This window comes from Papio anubis, chromosome 17, assembly GCF_008728515.1.
Source record: "Papio anubis isolate 15944 chromosome 17, Panubis1.0, whole genome shotgun sequence".
Lineage (NCBI taxonomy): Eukaryota > Metazoa > Chordata > Mammalia > Primates > Cercopithecidae > Papio > Papio anubis.
The window spans coordinates 61134035-61157812 of record NC_044992.1 but is presented as its reverse complement, the minus strand read 5'-3'; the positions used below and the strand labels follow the sequence as shown (position 1 = coordinate 61157812).

The following is a 23778-nucleotide window of genomic DNA, read 5'->3' as shown; positions in this document are numbered from 1 at the left end:
TTCAGGCCATAATATTTAAAGTACAAATAGAAAAATAATTTGCATAGCTTGTGGGAAATTTAAACTTCTCTACCATGATTTTATGTCTTGCTTTTATTTTGTTTTTATTTTATTTTATTTTATTTTATTTTATTTTATTTTATTTTATGTTTTGAGATGGAGTCTCGCTCTGTCGCCCAGGTTGTAGTGCAATGACATTCTCTTGGCTCATTGCAACCTCTGCCTCCTGGGTTCAAGTGATTCTCCTGCCTTAGCCTCTTGAGTAGCTGGGATTACAGGTGCATGCTACCATGCCCAGCTATTTTTTGTATTTTTATAGAGACGGGGTTTCACCATGTTGGCCAGGCTGGTCTCGAACTCCTGACCTCAGGTGATTCGCCCACCTCAGGCTCCCAAAGTGCTGGAATTACAGGCATGAGCCACTGTGCCCAGCCTGTCTTGCTTTTTGAGATACTTTCATTTATGTGATTAATATTAAAAATAAAACTAACAACATGAACTTTGTAAAAGTAAAATGTATTATCTATTAAAATAAAAAATACTCAATTATTTGAATAAGGCTATGTCCTTGTTTCTCTTTATTATTTTGCATGTATATACATGTTAGTTTTTTAAAAATTCATTTGGCCTATCATAGGGTTTTTCAACCTCAGCACTACTGACATTTTGGTCTTGATAATTCTTTGTTGTGAAGAACTGTTCTTTATTGTAGAATGTTTAGCATTGTGTCAATGTGTTAGTCAGTCCCCAGAACCAATAGAATACACACACACTCACACAGACACACAGACACACACACCGGTATGAGTGTAGGGTGGGGGATTAGGGGAGGTTTGTTTTAAATAATTACTTCATGAAATCGTGGGGTCTGGTAAATGTAGACATCTGTAAGGTGGCTTGGAAACTCAGGCAAGAGTTGAAGTTTCAGTCTTGAGTCCAAAATTTGTAGACAGGCTCACAGGCTGCAAACTCATGTAGGAGTCTGTTACATTCTTGAGGCAGGACTGTTCCAAGGAACTTCAGTTTTTTCTCTTAAGGCCTTCAACTGATTGAATAAGGTTTACCATTATTATCAAGACTAATCAAGTTTAAGTCAGATGATTATAAAAGTTAACGACATCTACAGCAACATCTACATCAGTATTTGACCAAATAACTGGGCACCATAGCCTAGCCAGGGGGACCCATGAAATTGACCTTCACAGGCAACATCCCTGGCTTTGATCACTGAAGAGAGGAGTTCTGCCTCAAGAATGTAACTAATTATTGCATGAGTTTCCAGCCTGTCAGACTATGAATTTTGGACCCAAGACTGCAACTTTAACTCTTGCCTGAGTTTTCAACCTGCCCTACAAATTTTTGGGACTTACTAGACCCCACAATCTTCTCAAGCAATTTCTTAAAATAAACCTTCCCTAATCCTCCAACCCCACACTCATACTTGCTCCATTGTGTGTGTGTGTGTGTATTCTATTGGTTCTGGAGACTGACACACTGCTAAACATCCCTTGCACACTGCTAAACATCCTCTCCCAGTTGTAACAACCAAAGATGTCTCCAGGCTTTGCCAAACGTCTTCTAGGAGGCAAATTAATTAATTAAGAAGAAAGTAGGTATAGTGGTATATTAATAGGGCTTTAGTTTGCATTTGCCTAATAACTAATGTTATTAATCACCTTTTTATATGATTATTGGCATTTGGAGGTTTTCCTTTATGAAATGCCTATTTAAGTTCTTTTCACATTTTTGTTTCAAGACCTTTGTTAGATACAGGTATTTAAATATTTGATCTCAGTCTGAGACTTGCCTTTTAATTCTACTAGTAGTATCTTTTGACAAACACAAGTTCTTAATTTGAATGAAGTCCAATTTATGAATCTGTTCTTTTATGGTTATAGTGCTTTTCACATCTTTTTATTCAACATTGGAGATTATATATAACCTCCAATGTAAGTTATTGGAATAACTAATTAATTATAATTGTAGTAACAATTAAAAGTAATTGTTTCTAATGCAAAGAAGCAAGAGAATGAAATAAAAGGCATCCAGATTGGAAAGAATGCAGTAAAATTATTTGCAGTTGACACAATAATCTATTTTTAAAATCTTTTAGATTGACAAAAAATAATAGTGGAACTAAACAGTGAGTTTTGCAAGATGATAGGATACATGATAAATAATGGAAAAATTAATTGTATTTCTATATGTTACCAACACATAATTGGAAATTAAAATTAAAAATAGCATTTAGCATAAAAAATATGCTTACAGGTAAATAAGACAAAAGATGTAAAAGACATATCCTGAAAAGTACAAAACATTGCTGAGAGAAATTAAAGAAGATTTAAATAAATAGAAATACCACGTTCATGAGGCAGAACACTTAACATTTGGTTGTTGAGTTCCCTTTCTTCTTTTAACTTAGATTACTGGCCTTAGGATCTGAGACTTTTTCCTTCTTGTTTTATATTTTAGCCTTCTTAGTCTAGTTTTTGTTGTTGTTGTTTGTTTTTGAGACAGGGTCTTGCTCTGTCCCCCAGGCTGGGGGGCAGTGGCACAGTCTTGGCTTATCATAGCCCTGACTTCCCAGGCTCAAGTGATTCTCCCACCTCAACCTCACGAGTAGCTGGGACTACAGGTGCCACGAAGCCCAGCTAATTTTTGTATTTTTTGTAGAGATGGGGTTTCACCATGTTGCCCAGGCTAGTCTCGAATTCCTGGGCCCAAGTGATCCTCCTGCCTCAGCCTCTTAAAGTGTTGGGATTACAGGCATGAGCCACTGTGCCTGGCCAGCCTAGTTTTTTGATAAGCCATTTCTGCTTCATCATTTCAGATCCCCATCTCCTGTCTTCCTTCATTCCTTTATATATCCATTCAGTGATTGCTTCATTAAATCTAACCTTTCAAGCCATTTCTATACTGTTAGTTAATTTCTTGTTTTGTTTTTGCTAGTTTATTTAAATGCCCAAATATCCTTGAGAACAAATTTTTGTTTGTTTTAATTCCCTTGGTAATTCCCAAAAATTGGGACATAGAAAACTCCCAAATATTTTGTATACTCCTAAATCTTGCTGTATGAACAAATAAAGTTTATCTTTTTTATTTTTATTTTTATTTTTGAGACGGAGCCTTGCTCTGTTGCCCAGGCTGGAGTGCAGTGGCGCGATCTCGGCTCACTACTAGCTCCGCCTCCCGGGTTTATGCCATTCTCCTGCCTCAGCCTCCCGAGTAGCTGGGACTCCAGGCGCCCACCACCTCGCCCGGCTAGTTTTTCATATTTTTTAGTAGAGACGGAGTTTCACCGTGTTAACCAGGATGGTCTCTATTGCCTAACCTCGTGATCCGCCTGTCTCGGCCTCCCAAAGTGCTGGGATTACAGGCTTGAGCCACCGCGCCCGGCCGTTTATTTTTATTTACTTTCCTTACTGTTTATATCATTGACTGTAACAAAGAAGCTATTTTACCTGCTATCAAATATGCTGGTACTTTAAATATGTATTTATAGATATATTGCCTTAAAGATTGCTCAAATATGAATTATCATACATAGCTGAACAGACATAAAAATCACATTTGAGTGTTCTTTTTTCCTGAATTAGATTTGTCCTTTGACATATACGAGGGTCAGATTACTGCCTTACTTGGCCACAGTGGAACCGGAAAGAGTACATTGATGAATATTCTTTGTGGACTCTGCCCACCTTCTGATGGTGAGAGTTTTCTGTCTCAAAGAAAAAAAAATTCATTGTATATATTATTTAAATGTGTATTGAATAATTTTTGTCAATGATTGAGACCACCTTCCGTATCTGTAAAGTTGTTTTCTCTTTTTCTTGACTATACACATTTGGTTGTTTTTAGTAGAAAATAAAAATGATTGTATCATGTTTAATAAAGTAAAAGGGATCTAATATTATACATATTTCTATGCATATACACACATAGATGTTGTGTATGTATGTGTTTTTATCAATCATTTTCAAGAAAGGATAAATGAATAACTTATAAAGGATAAATGAATGACTATTTGAAGTTGAGAAAATAAATATAGATATCTAAATATACAGCAGTAGTTCAAAAGGCAATAATCGTAAATGTTCATACTATCTTCTAAAATAGAATTTTAAAAGCATACCTCAAAAGTATAATTTTGATATGTGATTGTTCGGTAGGTGAGAATTCATTATAGTAGCTCCATATTTTGACAGTAACCAAATAGAGTGGCAGTACAATAAATATTTTACTTTACAAAAGGGCTGAATTGTATTGAATCTGCATTTCAACTCTTTAAATGTTATTTAACTTTTAAAATTAGTTTGATTTTGTTGTTTGTCCTTAGTTGTATCACTCTTTGATTGTAGTCATAATATCTTACATTTGTATAAGAATTTATGATTTTTCTCATGATTCTTCATAATGTATGATTGTTTTGCTTTAATAGTTCTCTAGTGGGATATATTAGTGTTCACTTTATAAAAAAGGAGAGCTGGAATTTAAAGAGATTAAGTGATTTGGCCACGACCACACAACTAGTTAGGAAGAACTATAAAATTTATAGTTCTTTAATCCCTCCCCTATTGCATAATGTCTAGAAAATTGTTACTGGAATACAAGTGTAAATAATACATCAGTAGATATTTATATTTAGTGACAAGCTTTTAGTTTCTTGATTTTTCCACTATGTTATGTGACTTGTAAGTGATGGAAAATGAGATTGAAATATAAGTGGATGCAGATCACCAATAATATGGAAATGAGGGTGTGTTGTGCCTTGTAAATTTTTATTAATTTTTACCTGATATGTCTGTTATAACCAAATAAGTAAGTTGTCAGGATACTTTAAAACATACACATTATAAAATAATTAATGTACATTTAAATATATATTTTGCTTTTAGGGTTTGCATCTATATATGGACACAGAGTCTCAGAAATAGATGAAATGTTTGAAGCAAGAAAAATGATTGGCATTTGTCCACAGTTAGATATACACTTTGATGTTTTGACAGTAGAAGAAAATTTATCAATTTTGGCTTCAATCAAAGGGATACCAGCCAACAATATAATACAAGAAGTATGCTATTCATATAGAAATCTTTACTTTTATTTTCTGTAATCAATAACCTTTTGTAATGACTTGTGCAATAAAAATATGCTTGAAAATCTAAAATCTAAATATAACACTTGTTCTGAGCCAATAAACAGAAAGCTATTACAAAGAATTAGACAGAATTTGGAGTAAATGTTTTAGCACACATAAAAGTTTGTTTCATCTGGAGGATGCTTGCCTGCCTTATTCCTCGCTTCTCTTCTTCTCATCTCCTCTACCCGCTCCCACTTCCACACATACACTAAGAGCCATCACAGTGATCTCTTCTTACTCCTTCCCTACCACCCAAGAAGGCACAAAAGTAAAATCTTTCCCTCAAGAATCTTGTTACCTGTTGTTTTCATAATTATATATGAATATATGTCAAAGGAATTTCCATGCTAAAGGAACACTTTTAAAGTTGATATTAAAATTATTTAAAAACTTATGCTACTTAAATATTTAACACGTTAAAACTTAAAACATTTAAAAAGTAATATTGATAATTATGTAAATAGTATGATTTTAAAAATAACATTGTTCATGCTTTACTTTTACAGGTGCAGAAGGTTTTACTAGATTTAGACATGCAGACTATCAAAGATAACCAAGCTAAAAAATTAAGTGGTGGTCAAAAAAGAAAGCTGTCATTAGGAATTGCTGTTCTTGGGAACCCAAAGGTAAATAAATATTACTTTTACAAATGAGCTCATTTTAAATTATGTCAAATTAAAAAACAGTTTGTAGAAAGATATAATACATTATATAAAGGTTAAGTATACATAAAATACTATATGTTATTATGGATGCAATCATAGTAATGAGATTTTAAAACTGAAGTCAGAAAGATGTATAACTTTTTTTAAATTTTAGTACCTTTCAAGGTACTAGAGGTTTTTGGTTACATGGATGAATTATATAGTGGTGACTTCTGAGATTTTAGTGCACCCATCTCCTGAGTAGTATACATTATACTCAATATGTAGTTTTTTTTATGTCTCACCCCTCTTCCACCCTTCCCCTTCTGAGTTATAGCATCTTTATGATAACTGGTTACTTATAGGAAGGAGAATGGAAGATTAGACTTTAGTTATGACTACCACGTCCCTTCCTTCCTTCCTTCCTTCCTTCCTTCCTTCCTTCCTTCCTTCCTTCCTTCCTTCCTTCCTTCCTTCCTTCCTTCCTTCCTTCCTTTTCTTTCCTTTCTTTCCTTCTTTTCTTTCTCTCTTTCTTTCATTCTTTCGTTCTTTCTTTCTTTCTTCTTTCATAGAGATGAGACCTTGCTATGTTGCCCAGGCTGGTCTTGAACTGGCCTCAAGCTATCCTCCCGCCTTTGCCTTCCAAAGTCTTGGGATTACAGGCATGAGCCACCACGCCTGGCCTCCATGTTTTATTTCTTTAAAAAATGATCTGAAGCAAATGTGGCCAAAAAGTAACACTGCTGATTTGGAATGGTAGCTATAATAGTATTACTCTCTTGTTCTCTATAGTTTAAAAAAATGTGTTATAGTTAATAACAAAAGTTAAATAGAACAAAATCAAAGGAGTAATTCAGTTTGTCACTGTCCTGCTTTGATTTTGTATGTATTTGTTTTATGCTGTTCTGTGTTGTAGAAACAGAGAAACAAACTGATGTAGTATTTTACACAAGGCATCAAAACTGACAGGTGCATGCATGCAGCTAGGATGGTCTCCTATGGATCCCCACCATCCTGCCACATTTCCCCTGCTGTTGCAGCTGGGGAGTGATTCTGGATCCTGGCTTTATGTTCATTAGTCTTCCTCTCAGTCTCCACCACCATGTTTTTTTTAATAATAAAAATAGTCGTGAAACAAATTGCTTCCCTTGAACTAATATAAAACCATATATTCTTCTCCAAAAAAGCAAGTGTTACATCTGCAAATTTAATTGTTAAGGATAATAGCAATATACTTAATGTTTTGTTTTTTAGTTTATTTGTCTGACTGTTGTTATACTTTTGTGTTATGTATTACAGGCAGCCTTTTAGAATTAAACCAGGGAAAATATTCACATGTCAAATTTATAATGTAAAAAATTTATGTGAACTCAACTATGAATGAAAAAATCTGGTCTAATATATTTCTGATTGAAAATAATAATTTGAAATGGGGCATTTTTTTAGTGTCCATATGTATTTTTAATATTTAGTTTTTCTGAGGATTCCCTGCCCTTCTTCACCTCTTTTCTCACAGATACTGCTGCTAGATGAACCAACAGCTGGAATGGACCCTTGTTCTCGCCATATTGTTTGGAATCTTTTAAAATACAGAAAAGCCAATCGGGTGACAGTGTTCAGTACTCATTTCATGGATGAAGCAGACATTCTTGCAGGTGAGATTTTTGCTTTATTTTCGAAGGCTGAGGTCATGGGCCAAAAGGAAGATGGACATAGAGATGCTAATTCCTGAGGTACAAATAGAGAAGCTTTTACCTAGTGGTATGTTTCCTTCACAAAAAAAGTTTAAAAAAAATTTAAAATGATATATTTTTGCATTGAGAGTCTCCAAGACCATCCCAGGTTTAGTGATGTCCTAGAATAACTCATAGGACTCAGCACGTAGTCATACTCATGACTATGATTTATTACAGCAAAAGGATACAAAGCTAAATTAGCAAAGGGAAAAGGTATATGAGGCAAAGTCTAGAGGAAACCAGAGTGGAAACTCTTTCCAAGAGTCCTCTCCCAGTGGAGTAGAGAGATATGCTTTAATTTCTTCAGCATTGAGTTGTAACAACATGTGCGAAATATCTACTTGGGAAAGTTAGTATATACTCAGTGTTCAAGATTCTTACTGGCTGCCGATCATATAAACATCTTCTGCCTAGCACATACCAAAGTTCCAGACTCTCCGAAGGAAGGAAGTTGTTCAGCATAAACCACATTGTTTGTACAGGTTAGGCACTGAACCACTCTTATCTGTTTTGAGAATAGTAGGAACCCTCCCAAATCCAAGTTCTCAACAGCCAAGGGCCAACCTTGTAAGCAGGCCTTTCTAAGGATAGAACCTGACCTGCTATGTTAACTCTTTTCTGCACAATTTTATTCACATACATACATATAAAGAATCCAAGTTTAAGTCAACACATGACTTTTAATGACAAGATATAGAAGTTTGAAGTTCTAGAGCAACTTCTGTCTGCTTATAATATAATCTAATAAAATTGGGCAAGTCATTCATGTCTTCAGTAGTACCTTTGTTTTTAAAAACCCAACAAACTAACATTTGTTCTTCTTATTACTTCTGTCGATTTTTGGAGTTGTTTCTACATTTGGTTATAAAGGAAATTGTGAAAGTGCTTGTATTGGTAAGCCTTTTAGGAAAAATCAGATATTTGGAATAATATATGGAAAGTGGACTCTAGAGTCAGACTCCTTGAGTAGAGTTCCTGGCTTTGTTACTTAATAGCTGTATGAAACATGTAGAAGGAATGTATTTTCTTTTTGCCTTAGTATTCATATCTGAAAAATAGTTGATGATAATCTGGCACCATCCTCATAAGATTGTTGTGATGATTAATGATGTAACATGGATGACTGTCATATGATAAACCATAAAATATAAATGCCAATTATTAATGCTGTTGATAACTTAGAAATTGAAATATAAATATTTATCTGCAGATAGGAAAGCTGTGATATCACAAGGAATGCTGAAATGTGTTGGTTCTTCAATGTTCCTCAAAAGTAAATGGGGGATTGGCTACCGCCTGAGGTATCATTCATTTTTATTGACATTATTCTATATTATACTCTTGCTATACTGCTATTATTTTAGAGGCTTGCTGTCGTATGCTTTGACCATCATTTATGGTACTAAATTTAATTTAAAGCCTTCTTAATTTACTTTTGGCTGTTTATTGTATAATCATTAATTATGATTTTTGGTATTCTCTAGCATGTACATAGACAAATATTGTGCCACAGAATCTCTTTCTTCACTGGTTAAACAACATATACCTGCAGCTACTTTATTACAACAGAATGACCAACAACTTGTGTATAGCTTGCCTTTCAAGGACATGGACAAATTTTCAGGTATTACTTACTTTTAAGTTTCTTGGTGTTTGAACTGGGATCTTATATTGGGAATAGGTTTCATTGATTTCCTTTTTGTTTCCTTCTCCATGTAGTATTGCCATGCTCCCAGGTGGCCAGAGTTAATATTCTGTTTCTGCTTTGTTTTTGAAAGCCAGAAAAAATTCAGCAAAAAAAATTTTTTTTACAAACCATGCAAGAAACTGTAACTAATATATTAAATACTTAAGAAAATGTTTAAAAAATGTAAAAATAATTGTGTTTACTTTGTTGTCAAGAAAAAAAAGAAATTGCTTGTAGGCCTCCTGAGAGTAAGGCATGTATGTATATAGTTTGTATACATTCTCAGGTTCTTTTTTAGTTTCATGATTTCATAATGAATTATATGACAAATCCTTGAATTCTTTTAATCGAGGCATTATTTTTTAACTTTTTAACGAGGAACTCAAACTCAGTCTCCTTCCTCTGTTTAGGAATTTCTTGATAGCCAAAAGGATGTTATTGATGTAAGTACATTGTACAGAATTTTCATAGTTTTTATCTCATAATCAGAAAAATATTTTTTTTTAAAAGAAAGAAATCACAAATTAAGTGGACTGAAGTACACTTGCCAACTTAACGCACTTTGCCTATCATTCTATCTACTTATACCTACCTATCTCCTATTCTTTAGTAACATTTATGTAGGCTTATTTTCTACCAGATGCTGGTCTGTGCCTTTTGCAATTATTAGTTTATTTCATTATCCCAATATTTCAAGAAATACATGAGATAAATACTATTATTGCTTTCATTTTACAAATGAAGAACTGAGGCATAAAAAGATTTAAGGAACTTGCCCAAGGTAACACAAGTAGAAAGTGGTGGAGCTGAGTTTTGAACCCAGGCAAATAAGTTCCGGAACTCTTGGTTTTCACCACCATACTTTCTTTGTTGTCTCTTATATTTATTTGATAAATTGTCACGGTATTTCACTGGATTTCACAATGTCTTCTGGGATCTCCTGCAGGATGGACCGTAAGACCTCTTAAAGGAATTCATAATGTCAGCACTTTTTCTAATAATACCAAAATGTTATTTGCCTTATTGACCCTCAGCTTCTCATGATTATACAGTGTTTTCTAGAGACTCCATAATATGTGCTATCACAACAGGTTGAATGCAGAAACAAATATGAGAACCCATCTGTCCTCTGTTAAGACAAACATTAATGAGATTTGCAGAAATACAAAACAACATTCTCTTCTCATTATTTTTGTTTTAAAAGATGCAGTTTTTAAAGATAAAATTGTGTTAACCTGTAATAGGTTTATTTTTATTATTTTTTAAAAGATGAATAAGTATTCAAATGGTTTTTGTATATTTTCTAATATACATATTTATGTTATTGTTCAATATAGTAACATTCTCAGTTTTAATTTCAAACACTGTAAAATTTTTGTTAGTTTATAATATGATATAGATATAATATGATAATAGATATATTCCTGTAAATAAAATTTCTTTGAGGTCCTTAATTTATAAGAATGTTAAGCCTGTTACTTAGGCTGGAGTTCAGTGCCATGATCACAGCTCACTACAGCCTCAAACTCTTGGGCTCAAGTGATCCTCCCACCTGAGTCTCCTGAGTAGCTAAGACTACAGGCTTGCATCAGTATGCCTAGATAATTTATTTTATTTTTTTAGAGATGGGTCATGGTATGTTGTACAGGCTGTTCATGAACTTATTTTTAAAGGATATTTTACAATAATTTATGATAATATGCTTAACGATATACTCTTCTTTCATTTTCTTTCTTTTAGGTTTGTTTTCCGCCCTAGACAGTCATTCAAATTTGGGTGTCATTTCTTACGGTGTTTCCATGACGACTTTGGAAGATGTATTTTTGAAGCTAGAAGTTGAAGCGGAAATTGACCAAGCAGGTAAAAACAGAACTAACAAAACATTTTAGGCAATGGACCAGACAGATGGTGAATAAGACAAAAATTATATAAATGTGAATTTTATATTATTTTTTGGAAGAAAGGGTAAAAGTATACAAGTAAATAAGTAATGAGATACTTACTGATAGTGATAGGAGTTATGCAGGAAATAATGGGGTGGTCTTAGAAGGCAGCGAATTTAGGTTATATCATCAGGAAGGACTTTGTTGAGATGATACTTGACCCAAGACCTGTATAACAAGAAAAATCAAGTAGGTGAAGATTTTAGGGTAGAAATTTTCAGATAAAGAACTGCAACTGCAAAGATATTAACTGAGGAATGAGTTGGATGTCTTTGAGGGATTAAAAAAAAGGCTACCGTGGCTGGAGCCATGATGAAGATATTACACAGCAAAGTCAGGAGGATACTCAAAGGGATAGATCATGTTTTGCCTTTGAACATCTGGAAAACAATTTCATTTGTTTTCTTATTGTAGTGTGAAGCTATCAGAGAGTTTTAAAGCAAATAGGTACTATGATCTGATTTGAATTTTTAAAAAACACGTTCTGGTTGTTGAATGATGAGAGGATTAGAAATGAAGTGTGGAAGTAGGAAGACCAGTTAGGAAACTATTATAGTTAATACTACCTTGAACTAGGGTGTCAGTGAAAATAGGGAGGCCAGGTGCAGTGACTCATGCCTATAATCCCAGCACTTTGGGAGGCCAAGGCAGGGAGATCGCTTGAGCCCAGGAGTTCCAGACCAGCCTTGGCAACATGGCAAAACCTTGTTGCTACAAAAAACACAAAATAGCCTGGTGTGGTAGTGTGTGCCTGTAGTTCCAACTACTCTAGAGGCTGAAGTGGGAGAATCACCTGAGCCCAGGAAATCAAGGCTGCAGTGAGCCATGATGACACCACTGCACTCCAGCCTGGGCATCAGAAGGAGACCCTGTTAAAAAAAGGGGGAAAGAACAGGTTTGGGTTATATTGGTGGTAGTGGTGATGAGTTGCTGATAGATTGAGTGTTAGAGGTTCAGGAGATGGTGGAATGAAGAATAATTCCTAAGCTTTTGGCTTGATAACTGGGAATGAGATTGCCATTTCCTGAAAATAGGGGAAGAGTAGGTATGTGGAAAGAAGGAATGCAGGCACAAGTTTTTTCCTTTTTTTTTTGTTTTTTTGAGATGGAGTCTTGCTCTGTCACCCAGGCTGGAGTGCAGTGGCGCAATCCTGGCTCACTGCAACCTCCGCCTCCCAAGTTCAAGCGATTCTCCTGCCTCAGTCTCCCAAGTAGCTGGGATTACAGGCGCCTGCCACCATGCCTGGCTAATTGTTGTATTTTTTAGTAGAGACAGTGTTTTACCATGTTGGCCAGGCTGGTCTTGAACTGACCTCAGGTGATCCACCCACCTTGGCCTCCCAAAGTGCTAGGATTACAGGCGTGAACCACCGCTCCCAGCCCAGGCATGAATTTTGAGTATATTGTTTGAGATGCATCTGGAGCTAAATGAAGACGTTAGGGCTGAAGATGCAGATTTCGAAGTTACTCATAGATAGATGGTGCTATGGCATTGGATGAAATCTTTTACTTGGGTAGGGAGTATAGATAAGAATTGAGGGGGCCGGGCACGGTGGCTCAAGCCTGTAATCCCAGCACTTTGGGAGGCCGAGACGGGCGGATCACGAGGTCAGGAGATCGAGACCATCCTGGCTAACACGGTGAAACCCCGTCTCTACTAAAAATACAAAAAAACTAGCCGGGTGAGGTGGCGGGCGCCTGTAGTCCCAGCTACTCGGGAGGCTGAGGCAGGAGAATGGCATAAACCTGGGAGACAGAGCTTGCAGTGAGCTGAGATCCGGCCACTGTACTCCAGCCTGGGTGACAGAGCGAGACTCCGTCTCAAAAAAAAAAAGAATTGAGGGGCAAGCCCCGTGGGTGAGCAGTGGAGAAGGAGCCAAAAGGGCTGACCATGAATGCGCAATTATTACTCTACTTTTTCATGAAAGAGTGAAAATGGAAAAACCTAGAAAAATGGTGTTTTAGGAAAGAGGAAGTGGTCAGTTATTTGTCGATTGCTGTGAAGAATAAGATGAGGACAAAAAGGGTAGTTTTGGTAACGTAAAAGATGGTGAGGGATTTGGTAGAGTGTAAGAGTGTTGATCTTGACAGATCAATTTCATGATGCAGTAAGGAGCAAAGTGGATCTATTTAGTTTACAGTGAGAACATGAGTTGAGGAATCTTTCTTATGATTGAAGGTTAGCAAAATGTCTGTAGTGGCAGGTGAGGAGAGCAAAGGAAACCAGGATGTTAGTTCACAGTTGTTAAAAGAGTTGAGATGCTGCAAATACACATTTTGCATGAATGTCGAGTGGCTGATGATTAAAATCATTGTGATACCAAAGTCAAGAATCAAGCTGAATATATCATCATGGAGTAAACTTGCATTATATTATGCTAAAATAAATCTGAAACTTAAAAAAATCTTCCTAGAATTTAATTATTCATGATTTGGTAGTCAAATTTTAAAAGATTGGCCTTATTGTGTGGGAACAATAATTTGTCAGCATCACTAACTGTAAAGTTGCTCCTGTAGTCCTACATTTATCATCCCAGATGCTCACTTTCAAATGCAGTGAGGAGAAGCCATATGTTTTTGAGTTCTTAATTTTTCTTTTGTTATTATGTCTGGATCAATGAAGATTTATCTGAAAATTAATGTATGTGATTTTGTAGTTTCTCCTTCTTTTGAAATTTTTAAATGATGAAGTTGGCGTTCTGCTTTTAGTTCACCCTCACAAATTGTGGAAGAATCCAAAATAAAACTTTTATATTGAAAGTGTATGGCCTTAATGGAATTAAATAACTAAAAAAAGAAGTCTCCCAAATTTGTTTTAATACTTTGAGTACTAGTGTACAGAACCACTATATAAAATTAATATTATATAATCTTATTTCTTTTTATATTATTATCTAAATTAAAAAATACATGTATTGGCCCAAAAGTTACAATGTGCTTCCTAAAGTTATCTGACTAGTACATTCTCTTTAATATTTGCACTAACTGTCAATATTTTTCTGCATCTAAAGTTCTGAATGTCTGTTTTTGAGTTTAAAATAAACCTCAATTGTGTAATATTTTATTCTTGCCATTAAATAAATATATGTTTATGGTTTCATTGGTAGAATTTTAACATAAAGTACATAAATACATTTTTATTCCAAATACATTTGGAATGTTTAACTGTAATTTAAATGAATATTAAATATTAAAATGAAATCTGAATGACATACCTTATTCACACTACTGAATTTGTTATACCTTTTAAGTGTTGTGCTAATAATCTGTATGATCACACTGTCATTGATCATGTACAACCTCAGTAATGCCAGGAAATTACATTGAAGTAGACATTTGGCTCTTAAACCTTCCAAAGACTAAAGATGAAGTTGAAGGGCAGAATTTGGCTGAAAACTGAGCCTGAGGCTAAATTTTAATTGAGAACTAGTGTAAAGCCAGGAGAGGACTCTCAAACATGGAGATAAGAGAGAAGTCGCGTATATGATCAGGACATGATGTTAGGTTGTAGTCAGAGAGGAAAAGTTGACATAAAAGTTGGATATTGTACAGATACAGAGATAATAAGATCTTAAATATGCACATGCATCCAGTTAGATTTTGAACTAGTGGAATTATACCATGTGTCTCCTTTGCATCTGTCCTCTTTTACTCAATATGACATTTGTGAAGTTCAACCATGTTGTTGTGGGTACAGTAGTTGGTTCATTTTCGTTGGTTTACACTGTTCTCTTATATTCATATGTTACAACTATTCATCCATTCACCTGTCAGTAGACATTTGGGTTCTTTCCAGGATATGGGTTTTCTAGATAGGCTCTACTAAGAATGTTCTTATACATGTGTTTTGGTGAAGTCTATATTCATACCTCCGTTGGGTATATACCTGTTGGGGATCTCTTGGATCAAAAGATATATGTATGTTCAGCTTTAATAGATACTGCCAGAATATACGAGAGTTCCATTTATTCCACATAACTGCCAGACCTATGCTTCTTTAAATTTCCCTGCTTCAGAAAGATTTTATCTTTTTTAATGAATATACTGAAATGTTTGTTTTGTTTTGGCAAATAGATTATAGTGTATTTACTCAGCAGCCACTGGAGGAAGAAATGGATTCAAAATCTTTTGATGAAATGGAACAGAGCTTACTTATTCTTTCTGAAACCAAGGCTTCTCTAGTGAGCACCATGAGCCTTTGGAAACAACAGATGTATACAATAGCAAAGTTTCATTTCTTTACCTTGAAACGTGAAAGTAAATCAGTGAGATCAGTGTAAGTATAATTATCACCCTTATACCTGATGGATTGTTTTTTAAGGATACAAATTGGTTTTACCATCTTAATTTTTAAAATGTTAACATATGTAAATAATTTATATAGTTTTGAAAGATTACCACTATAATTTCACAATGTTAGAGAAAAAAATTACAATGATTTCATCAAATACCCTGTCTTACACTTTTTAAACTAGCATTTATTGTCTCATCTATAAAGTGAGGAAATAACAAATATTCCCTAATTGTATAATTTTTGAATTACTGTCATTGTATCTTTTTCTTTCTTTCACCTGGGAGCACAGATTCAAGTTTCCTTGAATATGTTAATACACTCCCCATTGTATCTTAAATTTTGTTTTGCGTTTCTATTTTTTCACTATTTTTTGCATCTATTAGTTAGTTTTTATAACTACTTTTTGTAAATAGCAGGAAAAATGAGTTTTACCTCTATTTATCATATGAGGAAACTGAAAAATAAAGAAGGCTACATAGCTAGTAGATCTGGGATCAAAATGACATCTTTTCAAGTTAGCTTTAGCCTTTCTCTAGGGTACTAGGAACTGAATTATTTGGAGATAACGTTAACCACTTTCATATACCACACACCTATCTTAAGTCCAAAATGGCAGTAGTAATAAGGCTTAATAATTAAGAATAAGAATATAGTTATATGTTTGGAATATGCTAAATTTATATGCTCTTCTTTGACCAAATTCATTGTCAAACAAATGTCAGTCATGTATCTGATTTATTCCTGGGTCGGCATTACTGAAAGAAAAATGTTTATTTAAATCAGCATGTTTCAATGTATTTTATTTTATTTTATTTTTTATACTTTAAGTTCTGGGATACATGTACAGAACTTGCAGGTTTGTTACATAGGTATACACGTGCCATGGTGGTTTGCTGCACTCATCAACCCATCATCTACATTAGGTATTTATCCTAATGCTATCCCTCCCCTAGACCCCACCCCGACAGGCCCCGGTGTGTGATGTTCCCCTCCTTGTGTCCATGTGTTCTCATTGTTCAGCTCCCACTTATGAGTGAGAACACGAAGTGTTTGGTTTTCTGTTCCTGTGTTAGTTTTCTGAGAATGATGGTTTCCAGCTTCATCCATGTCCCTGCAAAGGACAAGAACTCATCCTTTTTTATGGCTGCATAGTATTCCATGGTGTATATGTGCCACGTTTTCTAAATACCATTCTCATAAAATGCACTCAGAAAAATAATTAAAATACTGGCTGGGCTCAGTGGCTTACACTTGTAATCTCAACACTTTGGGAGGCCAAGGCAGGCAGATCATGAGGTCAGGAGATCAAGACCATCTTGACCAACATGGTGAAACTCCATCTCTACTAAAAAAAATTAGCTGGGTGTGGTGGTGTACGCCTGTAGTCCCAGCTACTCGGGAGGCTAAGGCAGGAGAATTGCCTGAACCCAGGAGGCGGAGGTTGCAGTGAGCCGAGATCGTGCCACTGCGCTCCAACCTGACAACAGAGCGAGACTCTGTCTCAAAATAAAATAAAATAAAATACTTCAGTCAGCTTTGACTGCCATAACAAAATACCATTTACTGGGTGGCTTAAACAGAATATATTTTTTCACAATTCTGATGGCTACAGGTCTGAGATCAGAGTGCCAGCATGGTGAGGGCTGTCTTCCTGGCTTGTGGAAGGCCACCATCTCACTGTGTGCCCATATGACCTCTTTGTGTACACTGGCATGTACCCTCTGGTGTCTCTTTTTATAAATGTACTAATCCCATCATGGGGACCCCACCCTCATGATGCCAACTTATGCAGATTACCTTTCTGAAGTCCCATTTCCAAATACCATTATATCGGAGTTAGGACTTCAACATACAAATCTGGGGAGGCACAAACATTCAATCCACAACAAAATGTGTTCCATGGTCAAATACATTTAGAAAATATTACTCTTTTATTCCCTATATTAAAGAGTTATTCATTAGCATAGAAAAACACATGAGATGTTCTGTGGTAAAGAAATTCCTTCAACTTTGTTTAACCTCATGTTCCAAATATTATTTAATTGTGAATATTTTTTAACCTAAATCACTTCTTAACTTATTGTGGAACTGGATCCATGCCATATGCTTTTGAAATCTTGTCAGATATAACAATTTAAGAATTTTTTTTTTTAAATTATGGAATATGTGAAAATTATAAATGGCTAAATAAAGTATGATGATCTAAGCTCTCCAACCACTTGTTAGGACACTTACTACATGTAATACAGAGATATTTTATCAGATAAGTAGCTGCCTTCCAGATAAAAGGGCATTGTAGTATACCTTGCTTTGCCTACTGAGAGCAGCAATGGCAATTAATATGATAAAATTGCGATTAGGATGAGATTTCAAAGATATCAGCCATTCAGAGTTTAATTGTATTTTTATTTGCTTCTCTATATCTAAAATATTTTTATTCTTATGTGAAAAGTAAATGAGGCCTCGTGCAGTGGCTCACGCCTGAAATCCCAGCACTGTGGAAGGCTGTGGCAGGTGAATCATTTGAGGCCAGGAGTTTAAGACCAGTCTGGCAAACATGGCAAAACCCTGTTTTTACTAAAGTACAAAAATTAGCTGGATACAGTGGCACAGGCCAGTCGTCCCACTTACTTGGGAGGCTGAGGCATGAGAATCGTTTGAACCTGGGAGGCAGAGGTTGCAGTGAGCTGAGATCTCACCACTGCACTCCAGCCTGTGTGACAGAGTAAGACTCTGTCTCAAAAAAAAAAAAAAAATGGTTAAGATAGAGACAGGGCAGGAAGTAATTCCTTCAGGAGTAGAGACAAATATTTGAGACATAACGTCTTGTGCTTTAACAGTTATAACTACGTGTTTACATACTCATGAAAATTTAAGGGCGTCACTGATCTAAAATATACTTTTATAACTTTTAATTTTTGTCATACGGTATTGACTTTCTCTCCAGTATTGTCATAAGATCATTTTGGGGAATAGGATTTCTTTTTTTTTTCCCAGGTTTTTTCCTTTGTTTTTTCAGTTGTTATCTTTTAACTATCTAGAGTTTAAATCTATACCAATGTGGGCTGGGCAAGGTGGCTCACACCTGTAATCCCAGCATTTTGGGAGGCTGAGGCAGGCAAGCTCCTTGTTTGAGCTCAGGAGTTCGAGACCAGCCTCAGCAACATGGTGAAACCCCATCGCTACAAAAAATAACAAAAATTAGTTGTGTACGGTGGTATGTGCCTGTAGTCCCAGCTATTCAGGAGGCTAAGGGGAGAAGATTGCTTGAGCCCAGGAGGCGGAGGTTACAGTGAGCTGAGATCACGCCCCTTACACTCCAGCCTGGGTGACAGAACCAGACCCTGTCTCAAATAAAAACAAAAAAAGTCCTGATTATCAATGTGAAGGGAGACTTTTAATTGATTTTCATATTAATGTAATATGTACCATGAACTGTGTTATTTTTTTTCTTTTCAGGTTGCTTCTGCTTTTAATTTTTTTCACAGTTCAGATTTTTATGTTTTTGGTGCATCACTCTTTTAAAAATGCTGTGGTTCCCATCAAACTTGTTCCAGACTTATATTTTCTAAAACCTGGAGAGAAACCTCATAAGTACAAAACGAGTCTGCTTCTTCAAAATTCTACTGGTGAGAGTGTGTGAAGGTCTGTGAATGAGTGTTGGGCATGGAGCGTGGGGTTGAGGGGTGGATAAAGGTCTAGATTTTAGAAATATATTTAAGGTAAAGGCGTGGTCTATCTGCATGAAATCTATAGTTCAATACATCTCTTATTGATGCTGAAGAATATATTACAGTAAATTTTGGTTTACAAATAAATGACAGTTTTGGCCAGGCGTGATGGCTCACACCTGTAATCCCAGCACTTTGGGAGGCTGAGGCAGGTGGATCACCTGAGGTCAGGAGTTTGAGACCAGCCTGGGCAACATGGTGAAACCCCATCTCTACTAAAACTATAAAAATTAGCCAGGCATGGTGACACGCACCTGTAGTCCCAGCTACTCAGGAGGCTGGGCAGGAGAATCGCTTGAACCCAGGAGGCAGAGGTTGCAGTGAGCCAAGATCATACCACTACATTCCAGTCTGGGCAACAGAGGGAGACTCTGCCTCAAAAAATAAAATAAAATAAGGTAAAAATAAATAAGTAGTTTTAAAAAATACTCTAATTTATACTTTGTATAATAGTAAAATTTCTTTTTTTAATAATGTTATTCTTACCAGCATATTTTAAGCTGATAAGCTCATGATGAGCAAAATATACTTCAAAAGTTGAAAAACCCTCTTTACAAAGAGTTATAGTACATAATATTTATAGAAGTATGTGTCTGCATAGAAGTATTTAATTCTTCAAGGACAGTCTGAAGAATTAGTTAAAACTAAGAAAAATAAGACAAATATAAATCTCTCTAATTGAATACATTAGATTTGTAATGGATATTTTTGGCTTTGCTATTAGTGTTCTTACCACAGTTGTTAAATATGAAAAAAATTTAGACATACAGAGTTGAGCAAAGCTCAAAACAAAAAACTGACATAGTGTTCTCATTTTCAAAATGTTAAAAGCTAATACAAACTTTATTCATAAGTGATCTGTTGTTCCTAAAACATTTCCTATTCTGTAACAAACTGTGGGGTTTAACCTTTCTAACACTTCACCTACATTCTAGTATCATTCCTTTTTGATTCACTAACTGATTGAAAAAAGACTTTGCCAAGTATTAAAGTAATAAGCCTGGCTAGGAATGATTATAAATTACTATTAAAATCATCACTGTTAAAATCTGGTGCTTGTTATATTACATAACCTTCATTCTTTCGGATAAAGATCCATTTATTGATGGATAAATGAGTGAGAACGTGGAAAATTACTTGGAGCATGGAAAATTAATGGAAAATTACTCGAATGGAAAATGTTAGGTTTTGCAATTTTTTTCTTTCATTAGGAATTCTCATTTTGGTTTTAAAATACATTTTATATTGCTAACATATAATCCTTACACTATGATAATCTTGACATTTTTTACATGTGTCCAGGGAATTGTACATGTATCTCAAATATTTCTTTTTTTAAAAAAAAGGACCTTGGCTTCAAACAAAATCTTTTTGCTTTGAGTTAATTCTCATTGAGCTTTAGAAATTCTAGTATTTTCAGTTTCTCTTTATTTTTTATTCTTAGAGTTGCTTGCTTATGCATGCCATATTTTCCTAAGCCTCATGTGTGTTCCAAAATGAAACCACTTTTTTTTTGAACCACTGGCCTCTCTGTATATATATTAGGTAGTATCTTGCCCACCTTGCAGAGCTTTTTGTATCTCTTGTGCTGTAGTTCCTTCACTTATAATGTGTCTCTCTTCTCAGGGTACATAGCTGTTCTTGCAAGTCAGAGATAAGAGATCAGTTAAGGTACTAGATTGGGTATTAGATTGAGTAAAGTAGTGTCACCATTCTCTATGACACTGAGATATGGTGCTGTGTCTGATCCACCCTGCCATACTATTCAGTTACTAGTAATGTTTTGCTTTGTTTGATTTAAATTTCTCTCAAAGTGACATTTGTCCTTCTCTGAATCCTGGTTTTTGTTATGATAGAGGGGAAACTGCATCTATTCGGCAGACATGTTGGTATAGATTTAAATCCCAACAGGATTTAAAATCTTACTCTTGGCTCCAGGTACTTTAGAGAATGTAGATAGAGATGTGATTATGTGTTTGAATATTTTAAGGTAGTTAAGGCAATTGACGTGTCTGCCCAGAGCCTACAAAAAAATCCTCTAGGGAGTGATGTTACCACGCCTATACCTTTCTGAGCTTAGCAGGTTATTTTGTTACCTAAAATTGTCAGATTTTTATTCTTATTATTTAACCAAATTTCATGTATTATAGGTTAATTTTTCAATGTTAATAATAGTTGTAGCAGCAGCAGCAGCCGCGGCAGCTAAAATATGCACAGTTACTATGTGTCAGGTTCTAAACTCTGTGTATATATTCAGTCATTTAATCCTCATGATCACTCTACCTATAAGGCAGATATACTTATTTTACCCGCTTTACAAAAGAGGAAACTTAAGGTCCAGAGCATCTAGGTAACTTGCTTGAAGGACAAATAGTTTAATGTTACAACTCAGCTTTAAAACCAGGCTGACTGGCTTCAGAGTCAATGTACTTACTTGTGTATTCGCTAATGAAAATAAAATATTTCTTTAAAACTAGAATTTTCTTCCCAATGTTACTAAAAGCCTTGTTTAAACTTATTCTTTATTATTTGCTTATTTTCTAACACCAGACTCAGATATCAGTGATCTTATTAGCTTTTTCACAAGCCAGAACATAATGGTGACTATGATTAATGACAGTGACTATGTATCCGTGGCTCCCCATAGTGCGGCTTTAAATGTGATGCGTTTAGAAAAGGTAAGATGAATGCAGTGAATGAATATCCATTTGGGAGTTATGCAAGATTAAAACATTTCTTCTAAAATTAATTATTTGTTGATTTGACCTTATGAGTTAGAAATTAGATTTTACTTTTGGAAATAACTAGCTGTCTTTATTTATGATACATTTTATTCCCTCACAGATGACCACTATATAAAGTTATAGAAATTTAGTTTTTTAAAAAAATTATATGCTTATTTAAAATATTAAAATATCTGTACATTCCAAACCACATTGTCTTTATCTATCATTAAGTATTATTTCTGTGAGTTGTTGAAGCAGTTTTTCAGTATGAGAATTAGCTTTGTCGGTGAGAAAAGCTTGGTACATAGCAATAATATATCCATTTATATACAGTATGTAATAAGTGTCTTTTTTTTAATTGTAGGACTATGTTTTTGCAGCTGTTTTCAACAGTACTATGGTTTATTCTTTACCTATATTAGTGAATATTATTAGTAACTACTATCTTTATCATTTAAATGTGACTGAAACCATCCAGATCTGGAGTACCCCATTCTTTCAAGTAAGCCAATATATATACAGATAAATTTCCATATGTGTGTCATATATATACCAACCATTATAAAACAAGCAAAAATAACTAAATATGTACAAGTTTATCTTGTGAGATCTCTTGGTCTTCTTAAAACTCAAGTGAGAAATGGTTTACATTAAGGTTTATGATTCCCCAGTATAAGTATGTTTCAGGGTACAGGAGATTCTGTTTTGGTACTGATATTTGTATAAGGAACAAGTGTGTTCTGTATTGATCATAGAATGTAATATAAGATAATTTTTAAATGAATTTTTTTACCCGAAATCCAGATATTGGGGTATTGAAAAAACTTGAGAAGTCACCCAGACAACCATTTTTCCTCTAGATAGAACTGTTGGATTGTGCATATCAGAATCAACTTAAGATTACAGAAAAGTATTCAACATTTTTTCTCTTAATCCTTTTGATTTTCATATGCTAAAAATAAATGGACAAATATCTGAAACAATATTTTCTATTTTCTCTTGTCATACTTTTAAAAACAGCTTCATTGAAATGTAATGCCCAATCAACCTGACCATTATTTAAAGTATACACTTCAGTGTTTTTTATTATGCTCATAGAGTTGTGCAGTCCTTCCTCACTACAGTCAGTTTTAGATATACCATCACCCCGCCCCCCAAAAAATAACCCTTATGCTCATTAGTAATCACTCATTTCCTCTCATACCCACTCCCAACCCTAGGCAACCACTAATGTACTTTCGGTATCTATGGATTTCCTTATTTGAGACATTTTATATAAATGGGGAATCATACAGTGTGTAGTCTTTTTTGTCTGCTTTCTTGTTCTTAGCATACTGCTTTGAAGATTCATCCATGTTGTAACACATATCAGTGCTTCATTTATTTTTACTACTAAATCATATTTCATTGTGAGGAATGTATGGAATGTTTATGTGAAATACCACATTCTGTTTATCCATTCATCAGTTGATGGCATTTGGGTTATTTCCACCTTTTGGCTATTGTGAGTAATGCTATGAATATTTTAGTACAAGATTTTGTATGAGCATATGTTTTTATTTCTCTTGGATGTATAGTTAGGAGTGGAATTGCTAGATCATCTAGTAACTCTATGTTTAACACTTGAAGAACTGCCAAACTGCCTTCCAAAATGGTTGCATCATTTTCCATTTCCAGCAGCAGTGTCTGTGGAGAAGTATCTCATGTTATGAAATATTTCAAACCTACAGAAAATGAACCACCTACTATCCAAATATTTCAGATGTTAATATTGCATAATATTTGTTTTTAATAAAACTTTAAAGATACAGGTGAAAACTCATGTTACCCCTCTCCAATCTTGTTTCCTTCTCTCCCATAGAAGTAACCACAATT

General features: G+C 34.8%; 1 protein-coding gene and 1 long non-coding RNA gene across 5 annotated transcripts in view; one reads left to right on the top strand and one right to left on the bottom strand.

Moving 5' to 3' along the window:
• Positions 1–23778, top strand: part of ABCA5 (ATP binding cassette subfamily A member 5) — an 85397-nt gene that overhangs the window by 39344 nt on the left and 22275 nt on the right. For all 4 annotated transcript variants that reach the window (XR_004179489.1, XR_004179488.1, XM_031657735.1 and 1 more), the window contains 11 exons: positions 3600–3710; positions 4899–5074; positions 5650–5769; positions 7304–7442; positions 8734–8824; positions 9008–9147; positions 10951–11070; positions 15227–15428; positions 18906–19075; positions 21728–21855; positions 22268–22405. Coding sequence is in view for 2 of the 4 variants with exons in the window: in XM_031657735.1 (XP_031513595.1) it covers positions 3600–3710; positions 4899–5074; positions 5650–5769; positions 7304–7442; positions 8734–8824; positions 9008–9147; positions 10951–11070; positions 15227–15428; positions 18906–19075; positions 21728–21855; positions 22268–22405 (1535 nt within the window). In the remaining 2 variants the exon portion in view is untranslated. The remainder of the gene's footprint in view (positions 1–3599; positions 3711–4898; positions 5075–5649; positions 5770–7303; positions 7443–8733; positions 8825–9007; positions 9148–10950; positions 11071–15226; positions 15429–18905; positions 19076–21727; positions 21856–22267; positions 22406–23778) is intronic.
• On the bottom strand, positions 962–23277 carry LOC103878945. Its single transcript, XR_004179492.1, has 3 exons — positions 23197–23277; positions 11214–11321; positions 962–1045 (listed from the first exon to the last, which is right to left on the bottom strand). It is a non-coding gene; the product is annotated as an uncharacterized LOC103878945 (long non-coding RNA).